We start from the raw sequence: 14,631 nt of genomic DNA on the forward strand, positions 1-14,631 counted from the left end.
GCTTAAGGTAAGGTAGTAAAGTTAGTGGAAGTTCATCCAATCTCTTGTATCCTCAGCATATCTGCTCTCATTGGAATATACTGCTGCAAACCTAAGGGTTGCTTTTCATGCTTTTCATTTTTTACGCTGCTAAATAAAAAGAAAAATTTGCAGTTATTTACCTGTCATTTATGGAGGTGCTGCATTAAAAAAAAAATCTATCTTGAGTAGCCTTTGTTATTAGAAACTGTAAAAAGATGGAAAGAGCTCTTCAGGATTGTCAGAGAGACAGCTTCAGAGATACAGGGTTGAATAAATAATCTGTTGATTTGTAAGCTGAGCACATTTGAAGCTGACTCACCACAAGATGAATGCAAATAGAAAATGCCATTTTACAGACCTTCTTTTTTGCTTGTAACTTTTGATTAATAATATGTTCAGTGCTTGGTGTACTTGGTCTGATGCAAAGCACGCTAATAAAACTGTCCTGGCCCTGGGGATGTACAGTATAAAAAGATAATTGTTGAAAAGATAGAATGTACTTGGAAACAAAAATGTGGGGGAGAGCATTGAGATTTTTTTTTTTGGTCTCTCAGAATACAGATGTCAGTCAATAACTAATACCTTATCTCACAACATTCTATTGTGTCCATTATCAGCATCAGCTACCATGGCACACAAACAATATACCGTGAAGTGTTTGTACTGTATGAAGGAAAACTGGACCCTCTTGTCACTGGGGCCTCCTAAACTTTTAAAGTAATAATAAAATAATTTCACTTTGATTTTCATGGGAGAGGCATGTTTTTAAATAATATTTCTAAATACAGAAGTTGATCAGCTTGATTTTTATGTGTGTAATGATTACTTAAGGAAAGAGTGTAGGGAAGGAGAAGGAAACAATGAGTTATGTTCTAACTCAAAGCAAGGAGTGAGGAGCATAGAGAAACTATCTACAGCATGAGAGAGATGTGCTTCAAAAAATTTAATATGTATCTTGTACGTCCTTCTGACTGAATATTCCTCATAGCTTTCGTGCTCCAGGAAAGTGTTCTTTTCTGTCTTGGTAGAGGCACAATTGTGTGACTATGAGGTTTTCTTTGAAACTGAAATCGCTGAAAAAAATCTCATGGACAAACTCCTTAGAAAGCAATGTAGGTTTTAAATTGGATGGATTCTGTGGGAAGAATATCAGTTTGAGAATATCAGGAAACAGGCAAGTGTTGAGAATATGAGGAATTTCATGTGTGAAGGAGAAAAACCAAACTTCAGGAGCAGGCTGTGAACAGTTGCTGTGAGTTTGGGTTAGGAGAGGTAGCTGTTACTGTGGGTAGAGGTACACACCACTTTAAGAAGTGATCAGATTATTTGCTCTCAGAGTGAGGGAAGAAGCTGGTAAATGGCGACTGGAATGCTATGGGTTGACTTGGCTTAGAAAGCTGAGGAAATTGTAATAAGCAAAGCTTATTCTCATCAGAATAATGCCTTGCACAGACATTCAAGAACAGCATAGAAATTGGTGAGACAGCAGGACTAGAATGCTTGACTGTGGCAGAATGTCTTTCTGTGGTGCTTCTCCATCTGAGTATAAACTCAACATGCACACTAAACTCTTTAAGAAAAGTAATGTTGGCTGTATCTCTCCTTTTTCTTTCAGAACATTGGCTTTGATTAAACCTGATGCAACACCCAAGATTGGAGAACTAGTAGATATCATCATTAATGCAGGATTTACAATAACTAAGGCCAAAATGATGGTGCTTTCAAGGTAAGAAATTGTAAGGTTAGCTCTATTGTATGTACTATTTGTGCAGTTCAGGCCATTCTGTGAAGTTTATCCCATGTTATTTTATAGATTAAATCCATTCCAGTGTGTAATAAAGGGAAGACTCATCTGTTTCATAACAACATGTAGGTTTCTAAATACACGTAGAAAATTAAGTATCACAAAGCTTTGTGCAAATGAGTATGGGTGATTAAATAAAGAATTTGTGTGAATCCAAGGTGACTAGCATTACTTCAGCAATTCAGTAATGTTCACCAATGACTTCTCTGTATGTACTCACCTTGTAACTTCCTGATACAAGCCATATTGCAGATTATAACACAGTTGTCTTAAAAGTACTTGGTTTCTTCACTCTCTGTAAATCCATTGTCTTAATTTGTTCTCCCAACGCCTGAACTTGTTTGCTTTTTAATAACTAGGCAACCCAGGCAAAGCAGGTGATCTTTTGATCTCATTGCAGGGGTGAACAGGTGCATCTCCCTGAATGCTCCCCCCTGCACCCTTTGTTGCTCTCCACCTGCCTCATTCAACCACAAGATTATGCTTTCCTCTGCAAAATGCTTTCCCCTAAAGATGATTAATTTACCCTAGAAGAATTTTCCAAGATTATTATGGTATTTTTCAGTTGCTGCATTGCCAAGCCTGTTGATATGCAACATCTTTTTGACAAGAAAAGCTATCCATATTAAATAGTACAATTTTCATGGTTCCTTGTGATTTCTCTGTGAGATCAAGAGCAAATTTTATCCTACCTCAAAGTTGTTTTTGGCTTTCTGAAATACTAATTAAAAAAAAAAAAAGTGAATACCTCCTCTTATTTCTGTGTTCACTTGTTGCAGTGTTTGAGGCTGGTCCTGGATGCTCTCTCAAACAACTCCACTTCGTGAGTTTAGTCAGATTTGCAGTGCTGGTTTACAATTCAGTATTTTTCAAGCCAGCCGTTGTGTGGTTTTTTTGTTTTTTTTTTTTGGCTTGCTTTCCTGCAGTCTGAGATATTTGATTCTCAAGTGTTGAGTGGTTCTTTATTTCAGTGTCAGCGAACTTGGAGAACTATTGAGCCAAATCGTGTGACTTCAAGGAAATGGAAACTGAGAATTAAACTTTTATTGCCTAACTGCCTGTATAAAACTCCCTGCTTGTCTTGTAAAATTGAAAATGATTATTAAGTGTAAAATTGAGCCTCAGTAGTAAATCTAGTTAAATGATGTATGAGTATTTGTAGTTTCTCTGCATAACATATACACTGTTTCTTGCTATTGCCATTTTAAAATGCTGGAACTGTGGCTTTGCCAAAATCTTCTACTAGATCTGGCATACTTGCTCAAGCATCATCTGTTGCTTTCAGTAAAGAAGATATTACTGACATTTATCTGGCAATCCCTGTTAACTTGGTTTATGCCTCTGTAAAAAAAAAAAACAAAAAAAAAACAAAAAAAAAACAAAAAAAAAAACAAAAAAAAAACCCCCACAAAAACAAAACAAAAAATGTAGCCAAGATACAAAAGTGAGGACAGATCCTGCTTTCATAGGTCAGCTGTCTAGACACTTAAGTTAATCGCACATGAGTTGAGTTTTCCTTTCTTTAAAAGCAGAACAGTAAAGAGAGATGAAATGGAAAAGGGAGCTAAGTTATAAAACTATGGTTGTGTTGTATATTTCCTGCAATAGGAATTCTTAACTGAGTAGTAGAGTTCAACTTGATACAGAAATATTCCAGAAATATTTCTTCATATTCTGAAATGACAATATGGAATCTGTGTACTTTTTTTCCCATTTGCTTTCCAAAGTTATTTGGTGAATTAGTTTCAGCAGGGATGTTCTGATGAAATAGTGAATTTTAAGCAGAAACTTACTTGGAGCTTGAGAGTGCAAGTATTCCTGTGACTAGCATTGTTTTTGAAGCAAGCAACCAGGAACTGTTCAGTTCCACTGGGCAGGTAGCTGTTTTGATTCCCCAAAGAAGAAATTTGTGACTGTTAAAATCTTTGTTATTGTCAGGGAAATTAAATTACCTTTAGGTACTTCTTGAGGTTATTTCTTGCCTCTGGCAATATCAGGCCCAAGTCTGGACTGCGAATGAAGAAGGAGATATGAAAAGTTGCATTGCAGATGACAGTTACTGTGACTTGGTTCAGGCTTGCAGCATGTTACTTGAAATATATTCAGGTAGTGTCTTTCAGTAAAGGGAGCTGTTTGAGGTGAGCAAAACTGGAGACCAGAAAATTTCAGGAGACGTTTTTTTGCCTATGGAAACTATTTTTCAGATGGGGATCTTCCAGTTTCCTTGCATCTCTGAGCTTTGTATATAGATTGGGTATCAGCATTATTGCTTGTTTTCAGCTGCTAGTCTACTTGAAGACTCTGCGATTTGAAAGCAAGCTAAGACCAAACCTGCACTTCTGAACTGGAGTTTTGAAGTTGCAGTTGTAAGATAACGGCTAAACTTGAAAACTCTCATGGATTCTTCTAGCTGTTGTCATGCAGAAAAAGCAGTGAAGGTAGCAAGAGTTTGCATGAGGAGCCATTCAAGAAAAAGGAGGGAGAAAGGTGGGCTGTCTAGCTCAGGAAGTGGCAGGGTGAAAAGCCGAAGAGTGATGTTTCACAGGTGGATGGAAGGAGGGTCTGCACTGTGGACCCTGAAACTGAGCAAAGTGCTACTAGAAGTATGGCTGTGGCAGTGCAGAGCTTGGGGAGGGCCATCATCCTGTGTTAGTGATGAATATTCTGGCACTTAGCCTGCAGCATCTGCTGTGCTATCTTTGTACTCAGGTACTGAGACTAAATAACAGCTGCAGTACAGATACACTTTGTGTGCTTGCTGGCCTTTGTTTACCTGACAAAGTACTGAGCCCTCCTCATGGAAGTCTCTTGCTATGGGGAAAAAACAATGTGTAGTAACTGGATTTTTCCCTGAGGGAAGTGCATGACCAAACTCAGTTATATGCTTTTCCCTTTGATAAGAAGGCATGTTCTAATCTGGAGGGGTTGTGCTGCCTATTTGAATTGTAACATTTGTGGATACTGAGTAGAAACCAGATTATTCAATATGCTGTTGTTCACTGTCATCAAACACTAGCCCCAATAAGGTAATAGGTTTCACTGAAGCAGATAAATTGCTTATTTATGCTTTAAAACCAGACTTCATTACCCAACATACACACTCAAATTGAACTGAAAGATCAAAGCAATGTAACAGTGAATAGCTTGTCAAGAGGATGTTTCTGCAGTGTTTGTTTCCCAACCTAAGAATGTGGAGCTCATCAGTGACTTTGAAAATCTTAGTTAAAAGATTTAGTGATGACTTCCTTCCCAGATCAGGATTGTAAAGAGGAGTCAATTACACCTCTAACCATGCTAAATATGACAAAGTTAAATGTGAGAGTGCTGCTCCAAAAGTAATGCCTCCTGTTTTACTATGTGAGATGATGATGGAAGCTGAACCTTCACACCAGTATTCCCTTACATGTTGTTGCTGTGTGACAGATGGCAGCAGAAGGGCAGTCTGATAAAGTGGCATCTGACATGGGAATACACATGAAGCAAAGGTGTGTCATTGAATTCCTCCATGCGGAAAGAATGGCGCCCATTGACATTCACTGTTGCTTGTTGAATGTTTCTGGAGATCAAACAGCGAATATGGGCACTGTGAGAGGGTGGGTGGTGCATTTCAACACTGCCAGCAATAGTGGGTCATCTCCACTGGTGCAGATTTTGATAAGAGTGGCATGCAGGCTCTGGTTCATCACTGGTCAAAATGCACAGCTAATGGAAGTAACTGTTGAAAAATACTATTTGTAGCTAAGATTTTCTGTATCAAATAGTGTTATTGTACTCTTTGTATCTGTTTTAGTTTCCATAGAAATAAATAGGAGGCATTACTTCTGGAGTGATCTGCGTACTTTCTTTTATATTTTTCCAACTTGGGAAGGCATTATTGATAGAAGAATGTTGATGAATGATAGTTTGTGGTTCTCAGAGTTCATATATATGTATGAGTGTATATATGTGTACATATAAATATATATATAAAATATATATATACATGTATCCTTTGTGTGTGTGTGTGTATATATATATAAATATATATATATATATATATTATATATATATATATATAAATAAAAAGCTGTATCTTTTTACTTTTCCAGAAAAGAAGCAGTTGATTTCTACGTAGACCATCAATCAAAACCTTTTTATAAGTAGGTATATCATTTTTAGCTTGATGTATGTATTTATTGTTCTGCAACAGCAACTGATTTACTGTAGGTCCAAACTCAAGCTCTTCAGTGAGACTGAGTACAGGCTATATCTGACCATGATGGAGATCAGATGATCTAGAACTCCCTCCCCTCTCCTCTGCCTTCTTTTTTTCTCTCCTCTCTTCCCCTCTCCTCTGCCTTCTTTTTTTCTCTCCTCTCTTCCCCTCTCCTCTCCCTTCTTTTTTTCTCTCCTCTCCTCCCTTCTTTTGCTGAGTAATTATGTTTGAATACATTGATTAAAAAGCAAGAGTTTTGCATGTGGTGTTATTTCACAGATGTCTGTCTACACTAATGATAGTTATCTGAGGAACCTTAAGCTTCTGTCCACGCTTGCTTGGTCTTCCCTTCTACAGTCTTATTCACTACGTCTTCCATATAGGAATTTTCTCTAATTTAGAAACAAATAATTATAAATCATTTCAAATCAGTGAGAAGAAAAATATTCTTCAAAGCAGAGCTACAAAGTTAGGTTGGGTTGCTCAGGGCTTTGCTGAGTTGAGTTCTGAGCCTCTCTACTGGGTCATGTATTTTTGTTGGCTTTAATTTACAGTGCAGATCACCATATGCTGTTTCCATTTTGCAGTGAGCTTCTCCAGTTTATAACAAGTGGTCCTATTGTTGCTATGGAAATCTTACGGGATGATGCAGTTTGTAAATGGAAAACATTACTAGGGCCTGCAAATTCTGCAGTGGCTCGAACTGATGAACCAGACAGCATTAGAGCAAACTTTGGACATGATGGCATAAGAAATGCAGCTCACGGCCCAGATTCAGTTGCCTCAGCTGCTCGAGTAAGTTTTTGACTTTGTTTCTTAACTAGTTTTCTTATTAGTTTAATTTGAGAACGCAACTGGTCAGGAATTCCTCATTGCTTTTTTTTCCCATTTGAGTTCTGAATGAGTATTCTGTGTTGCTCTTTTTTAGTGCGGAAGAATAAGCTGGAAACAGGAATCTTGTTTATATTTGTCATAAATGGAAGTCTTGGACATTTGATCAGGAGAACATGCCTAGTCTTCTAAAAACTCTGCTCCCATTGTGCGTAACAAATATTTATGAAGACAGACCATTTTGTATTGCTTTGTGTTCTGAAAGGTAATACAGTGGGCCTGGCTTCTAGGAGCTCCCCTTCTCCTTTGTAGTCTGTATTTCCTTAAAGCGTTAAGAAAAAGCCCTAGGGCTAGGTGATTAAATATTACCGGCATTTCTGTAGTGCAGGGGTGTTTATGAACACTGATGTGGGGTAGATCTGCTGATAAGCAATGGCTAGAATAAAGTTTACGTAACAGTTTTTCAGTACTGCGCTGTTATCTTAGCTCTAAACTAGCAGGGAAAAGATAATTGTTGCTTCTTGGATCCTAATCTTTCCTCTTTTTTTACACTGGAACAGCTGCAGTAGCACAACTTGAAAAAGATCCCCTCTTTTGAGGGATACTTCATAAACTGCCAACTACTATGTACTAGAAATTATGTATAGCAATGATATGCGAATGGTGAGTGTAGAGTCAGCCCCTTGCTGCAGCTGCTGTGGGTCTGCAGGGCATGGGAAACTTGCTGTGAGGCCTGGGCATTGCTTGAAGCACCGTGCTCAGATGTCTGCGTGGTGCATGGCCTATGGGGCCTCTCTGCATACCTCTAGTTTTGACAAGTCATGTTTTAGACATGAAATACTTCTTGTGGTGGCAAGTCTGGTGGGAATGATACATATCCAGAAAGAGTTTGGATGAAATTAGTATTCTTATAAAGAAAATTCTTCTAAAGAAGAATCTTCATCAGAGTTACAAAGACTTGTCTGACTAAGTAGACTGATGTCTTCATGCACAAAAGGGAAAAGTTTCTCTTTGTTTCTGTGTGCTGCTGTGACTGCTGTGCCAGCTTTTTACCTGAGAGTGTAGGAGACAGTATCTATTAGCATAAGATTCTGATTGGAAATTTAATTATGTGCTTTGGCTTAAGTTTGTAGTTCTTACATTTCAGCAGTTTTGAAGGTTCTGCTCATCTGTGGTATTTTTATGACCAAAATTATTGTATTGCTGAACTTTTGCAGATGTAGGCATCCTTGTGGTGTTACTGATACCAATCTCTGATAAGACAACTGAACTTGTAAATTTAATAGGCCTCTATGTATTTTAGCACAGTAGGTGCAGTACTATATGCTTGTATAGCAGCTGCCATGGAAATTAGTTGGTTGCAGTTTGCAGAAGCTTTCCTGAAAAGAAGTAGAAAATAGAGGGACCTAAATGAAACTTTCTGAAAGAAAACCGCCAACTACATCTAATGGATGTATTGTACACTGAGCAGTTAGAGTAGAACACTGCCATGACAAATGAAAGTAGGCCCCTGGTATACTCTGAGGTTATTTCTTTTTCTGTAGGACAATTTTTTTTTTTTCTTATTAGGCATAAATAAAAAATATTTTCTTTTTAAGGCATCACTTGAATTTGGCATTTCATTATCCTACTCTTCAGCATTATTTAGATACTTTTCTCTTCTGGCATTTAATGGACCAAAGAAAGTGTTAGATGTTTTAAGTATTTTGCTGTCTTTTTCTTGCTGCTGCTTTTAGAATGAACATTCATTAACAGAATGGGACAAGGTCGCTGAGGGATGCAGCATGTCACCAAAATAAGGATGCAGGAAACTAACCCTTATGAGCACTCAAAATGGGCATTGCTTGCTAGGAAAAAAAAAAAAAAAAGCAACAGAAAACAAAAACACTTCACCTTCCTTCCTGTTGAAAGATCCATCAGTGAAAACTGTAATTGTTCAAATCAGGATTACAGGAATTGCCAGAATAACGAGGAGAAGATCGAGAAATAGTTAAGTTTATTCCATCTGAATTGAGCTAGTAAATTAAATGAGACAATTCCAGGAAATGGCCTTCAGTGCTCTTAGTGTTACACACGACAAAATTAGATGGATTTGGTAGTAGTATCTCCAGGATATTATTTTTTCCCTTAAATAGAAATTCATCAATTCTCTTACTTAATTTGACCAATACCAATAGGCCTTAAATGGAATCTGTGTTTCAAGCATTTGACTAATGTTTATTGGCAGATTGTGTAAGCTATGTGAATAAATGGTATGGAAAAAGCACGAAGCTGGCAGTGAACAGTTTAAAAAAAAAAATAAAAAAAAAACACTGAGGAAAGCAGCTTGGGTGTCAAGCTTGCTGTAGTCTAAGACCGACTAATGATGACAGGAGGAAAGAAAGTAATGGGAAACAAAGAGATTCTTTTGATTCTTCTCAGAAATCAGAGTAATTGAGCTCATCGTCTTCCATTCACTAAGATGGGGGGCTGCGGGGGGAAAAAGAGGGATAAGAGTCCATAAGTCATGAGAGTGGAGCCAACAATTTTAGGTGAAGATTTTTTAATACAAAAGGAAGAAAATAGTTGTAAGCAGGTGGGATGGAGATTCCTTTTGTATAAGGAAAAACTGGATGCTCGTTATGTTATTGCTTCAGTGGAGGAAAATGTGTTGTGGAAAGAGGGAAGCTGAGATCTGTATATGGGAGGAGACCTGCGAAAAATACTGAGGAAAGAGAATGTAGAAATCTGGGAATGCTTCATCTACCAAATGATTGTGGCAGCAGCACTTTGAATGTTCTGAGTGGCACTAGATTGTATTGTGGAAGCAGAAAGGAGAAAAAAAAAATTACAAGAAATAATCAAATGATGTTTTTATGATTGTAGCAATGTTGCCGGGGGGTGAAAGATATGTAGGTTATTGCTGGGGAGAAGTATTTGTAGCATAAAAATCAATAATCTTCTGTGACTATGAGTACTTCGGATGTTGTTACTTATGATGAAAGCTCGTGCACACAGCTAGATAAAACTAAAGTGAATTCAATTGCAATTGTTTTCAGGAGCTGGAGTTGTTCTTTCCCTCCAGTGGAGGTCATGGACCAGCCAACAGTGCAAAATTCACAAACTGTACTTGTTGCATTATTAAGCCTCATGCAGTTAATGAAGGTAAGCAATATAAATAGTGGAGGTGAAAGCAAATTACTCTTTTTTATCTCATGATCATTCCTGTGCCATTTTTTTTTTGTGACAATGTGAAATTGCAGGAACACGGAGTATTTCATTGTACTTGAAAGAGTATGCAAAGCCTTTTTCATATGCCTTTAGTATTTCTTCAGTTTACTTTCATGTGTTGTGTGCTGTGTGGATACTTTTTAATTTCGGTATAAACAGTGAGAGACTGGAGGAGAAAAAAAAACAAAATAATGAGATTCAGTGGAGCCGAGGTTAGCTTCCTCATGGCAGAGTGAAAGCAGGACACCTGGTTATATTACAGGGTCTTCCATTTACACAGTAATACAGTAATATATTACATTAAAACTTCTCACAAAGGGAATTTTTTTCAGGCATGAATCTTGTTCTGCTGACTACTATGGGGATGGGAAGTAGCAAATATCTATAGGACTCCATGGTTCTTTCTGTGCTGGAGCATATCTGGCAAATTTATTACCTGAGCATTAGAGAAGTTTAATGCCCAGTTGTTACCATGCTGAAATAATCTCACTTTTGTATCATGTACTTAGATAAAGAAGCATTTGTAAGAGCAGGAAGTGCAGTAAAATATTTCAGTTCTGCCATTTCAACAATATTTGAGTGCAAAATAAATATTGTCATGGGAGCACGTTTAGACTTTTCTTGGTAAGATGCAGCACAGTAGTTATTTCTCTATGGACAGCTAAAATAAAGACAGCAGAAATGGCCATGGCAGTTTCCAGACCTTTTATATCTTAAGTGGGAGATCCAGAGGGCTTGGCAAAAAAAAAAAAAAAAAAAAAAAAAAAAAAACCACAACCAACCAAAATGAAACAAAAGAAAGACAAAACTTTTGCAATGAACAGTCTTGCACTCAACGTTCATTAAAAAAAAAAATAAAAAATGCCTCATCTCTTGGAGGCCTTTCAAATCATCTGCTCCTGATACATCTGCCTTGCAGCAAAGACAGAAAGATGTTAAGAAAATATAGGCAGCAGCTAACACTGTGAACTTAACTATTTAAACATTTGCAAAAGGCAATTATTGTGGTAGGATTGTTAATGTCCTTAATTTTTCAGAATTGCAAAACAAGTCGCTTGAACTGTGCTTTCTCATACTTAAGATAAAATGTGTGTTATATATGGGGGCTCAAACTCTTTCTTAGTGAGCAAAAGTTGTCCCTAATTTTAATCATCTTCATTCCTGTAGATTTCATAGTGCCTTGTCCATTATTTTCATTTTTCTTGAACAACTCTGGATTTTTCTGAATTGCCAGAGGTCAAATTCTGGCCCTGGCTGTACTCCCCTCTGTGTGTATGTTGGAAAAAGAATTAGAGATACTGATAAGCAGGAAATACAAGTTCACACCCTGCTTTGTAGTGTGAGAGCTGGAAAGACTGGTCAGAAGTCAAGCTTAGGTTCCACTACTGTAGTCCTCTCACACCACAGGGAGCAGGAAAGGTAGGCCACTGCTTGCAAGCGATTAAAATTTGAAAGATAGTGTACCTTATGTGCATGTTCTCCATCCACACTGCTTTGAATAGCTTTTTCAACAGAATGAAGGAGCAACACTGCGTTTTCTAGGCTAATAAAACTTTTTATCAATTTAAAATGAATATCAAGATTGATGGAACTCAGAGGATGGCTATGCTTTTATCTTTCTAAGTTTTGTTGTTCCTGCCTGTTCTTTCTGCCATTACTTCGATTATTTCCAAAGCCACAGGTCCTGTACTTCTTAGAGATAATGAGACTGTGACAGTCTTGTTAATCTTTTCAGAAGTCTGACTTCTGACAGGGAGTGAATCTTAAGGAAGGGAAAAATCACTGTGGCTGGGCAGCAGCCTCCCTCTTTGATAGCACCAGGAATGTCTCAGGGAGGAAGATTTGGTTATCTTAGCCTGCCTTCTTCTGTATTCCTTACTCTCATACTCCTATTTAGTCTGTTGCAGAGTGGCAGCACTGTTGGTACGACTGGCCCTTCTTTCCCATAGAGTCAGGTAGAAGCATGCTGAAAGAGTCTGGGAGACCTGTTCAGGCTCAGTGGTCTGCAACAGAAGAGGGAGGCCCTGCTCATCCCATCTCTGAGATGTCTTCCTGTATCTCAATTAGAGTAGGTGCTATAGCAACTAATGAGCTTCCCATCAGGCAAAACTGCTGGTAGGAGACTGTGATATAAAAAATAAGCAACTTACTTTCCCCTCCTCCCCACCCCCTCCCAACAAAACAGCATTCCCTGCTACAATTGTGCACTCCTGCTTTTTTTTCTGGCAGGGAGAATGTAAGGTAAAATAAGGCATCTGGAGAGAGAGAAAATCCTGTGTAGCCATCAGTACCAGGAGGTGGTCTGTCTGATGCCCAGTGAGGAAAATTATGTGGGTCAAAGCAGGAGAGTCTCTTATGCACTGCAGATTTGATTTGTGCTCCACAAATTTTCAGTATTGAGTATCTAAAAATAAACCTTTCTGTAATTTCCTATGCACTACTGAGCTTTGAACTTACCTAATTACCATGAATGTAATTTGCTCATTACATGTGTACAACTACATGAAGTTTCTCTTAAGCATTTGAGCTTACTCAGAGCTTTAGTCTTTATTTCTATAGGAATGTTTAACTGGATTCTGATTTGAATTTTATTTCTTTGCCGGTGTTTTTTTTCTTTTTTTTTTCCTGCAGAGTCTAATGCATGAGTAGTTCTTAGAAGGAAAAAATCTGCAATTTTTCAGATCCAGAAAAGGGTTTACTTAGCCATAGGTAAGCAAAAAAAGCTTTTCATTTAGCTTCTCTTGCTATCAGAAGGCTGGATCTAATCTTTAGTTTATGTTGGTTAATTCAAGGACAGAGTCATTCTTAGAAGCTGGCTTTGATTACTGTAGAAAGTTTACAGATTCCTGTCCAGTGCCAAAGCAGTGGAAAGTCACCACGAGTTTAATCTCTGGCCTTGCTGACCTGAACCTGACCGGTGCACAGAAACGCCAGTTGCTAAGCAGCCCAGTACACAGCACAGGGCTCTGCCTGTGTACTTCGAAGAGGGTTTGCAAAAGCATTCCAGTTCCTCTTTGTTGAAAAAACCAATCTGCTGCATGGAGCTGGATACTTCATCTGACCAGAAGTATACCTGAGGGTCACAGTCTGATTTGACCCCTCTGGAGTCTGCCATACTTCTCAGTGTCTTCTGGTTACCTCCTTCACTTGTCTTGGGGCCAGTTTTCAGCCAAGAAGGATGTTAACTAGTGAGCACACATCATTAGTATGTTAACTAGGATTTTAGGGCTTAATCAGTTAACAATTGGGGAGTTGTAGTGTTGCTCTTTTTCCCACTTGCTTTTTGTATTAGGAGCTTCTGATAACTCAGGTATACAAGGTCACATCTCCAACCTCTTAGACATTCTTTTTGTAACTCCCTTCATGTTATTAGGTCTAGAGGTATTACCAGTAGTGCTCTGAAGACAAAATTATAAATACACTAAAATATATGAAGTTCAATTTAATGCTCTGACCGTTATGACTCAACTGTTTTGTCAGCAGAAACAGTGCTTTTTAAATCATTGCATGGAATTAACTTTAATTTATTATGTGTAATAGTTTAGTCATGTTTGCTGTAGGAATTAGAACTTGGTATTTCATGATTTTCTGAGTGTAAAGTTTCTTTAATATGACTTACTGTATTTCCTTGTAAAATGAGCAGGGGGAAAAAAAGATGAAAATAGCAGTGATCAGGATGTAAAGGCTGGGTTCGGAAGTGTTACGTTTCATGTTTTCATATACGTAGTTCACAGTACAGAGCTCAAGAGTTGAAATCCTGCCCTCTGTTTCTGCACTCCCAAGTTTGAGACATGAGCTCTGAAATCAGAGTTTTCATGAAAATAGATTTGAGGCTAAAACTGTGACATGAACTTGAAAAACAAAACCATAATTGGGACTTCATTGGATCTGATGCAAACTGAAAAGCTTGAAAAGCTTGCCTAAAGACACAGAAGCCTCTATGGCTGGAAGGACTACTAGGTGCATGACTGTCTACGCAAACAGGTTTGTTCTTCTGGGATGTGTTAAGCTAGATATTTTCTTCTAACATTACTACTAAGATCTTATGCTCTTTTGTAAATAATAAAAAAAAATACAGTAACTACAGTGCTGTCTTCCACGTTATTTTCAACTAAGATTTAAGTCTCACAGAAAACAAAAGGAGCAGGACTGTTTTATTTTTTTTCCCAAATGTAAATGATACTCAGTACAAATATCATTTTAACTCTATTCTGAATGGATAGTAAATCTTTGGGAGCTATCACCAGCTCTCTTAACTTAATATTTACTGGACTGCCTTAGCAAATCATAGAGTTTTATATTGATTGGCAAAATGATACATGACAGCTCAGTGTAAGAATCATATTTCCTTGTTTATACAAAGTCTAAGAAAAATAGTAATTGAGAGTAGTTTTTTGATTGTAAGACAGGTTTAACTTTGTCAAAAAGAGTAGCTAAGACAGCAGTTGAGCCTAAAGCAGGTGCAGAAAAAGAGTGCACCCATATAAGACCTCAAATGAAGTTACTTTCCAAGACAGACTGGAGAGAGAACTAAAATCCAGCGTTGCAGTAGATTATGTCTGACTGCAAA

The 14,631-nt window shown here is 37.7% G+C and overlaps 1 protein-coding gene across 6 annotated transcripts in view; it reads left to right on the top strand.

The window, feature by feature from the left end:
* The window catches only part of NME7 (NME/NM23 family member 7), an 89,750-nt gene that overhangs the window by 23,646 nt on the left and 51,473 nt on the right, over positions 1-14,631 (top strand). For all 6 annotated transcript variants that reach the window (XR_014886901.1, XM_085238098.1, XM_085238093.1 and 3 more), the window contains exons 5-8: positions 1,637-1,747; positions 5,914-5,964; positions 6,608-6,815; positions 9,890-9,995. Coding sequence is in view for 5 of the 6 variants with exons in the window: in XM_085238098.1 (XP_085094224.1) it covers positions 1,637-1,747; positions 5,914-5,964; positions 6,608-6,815; positions 9,890-9,995 (476 nt within the window). In the remaining variant the exon portion in view is untranslated. The remainder of the gene's footprint in view (positions 1-1,636; positions 1,748-5,913; positions 5,965-6,607; positions 6,816-9,889; positions 9,996-14,631) is intronic.

Source organism: Meleagris gallopavo, chromosome 1 (assembly GCF_905368555.1).
Source record: "Meleagris gallopavo chromosome 1, MGAL_WU_HG_1.1, whole genome shotgun sequence".
In the NCBI taxonomy this organism is placed as follows: Eukaryota; Metazoa; Chordata; class Aves; order Galliformes; family Phasianidae; genus Meleagris; species Meleagris gallopavo.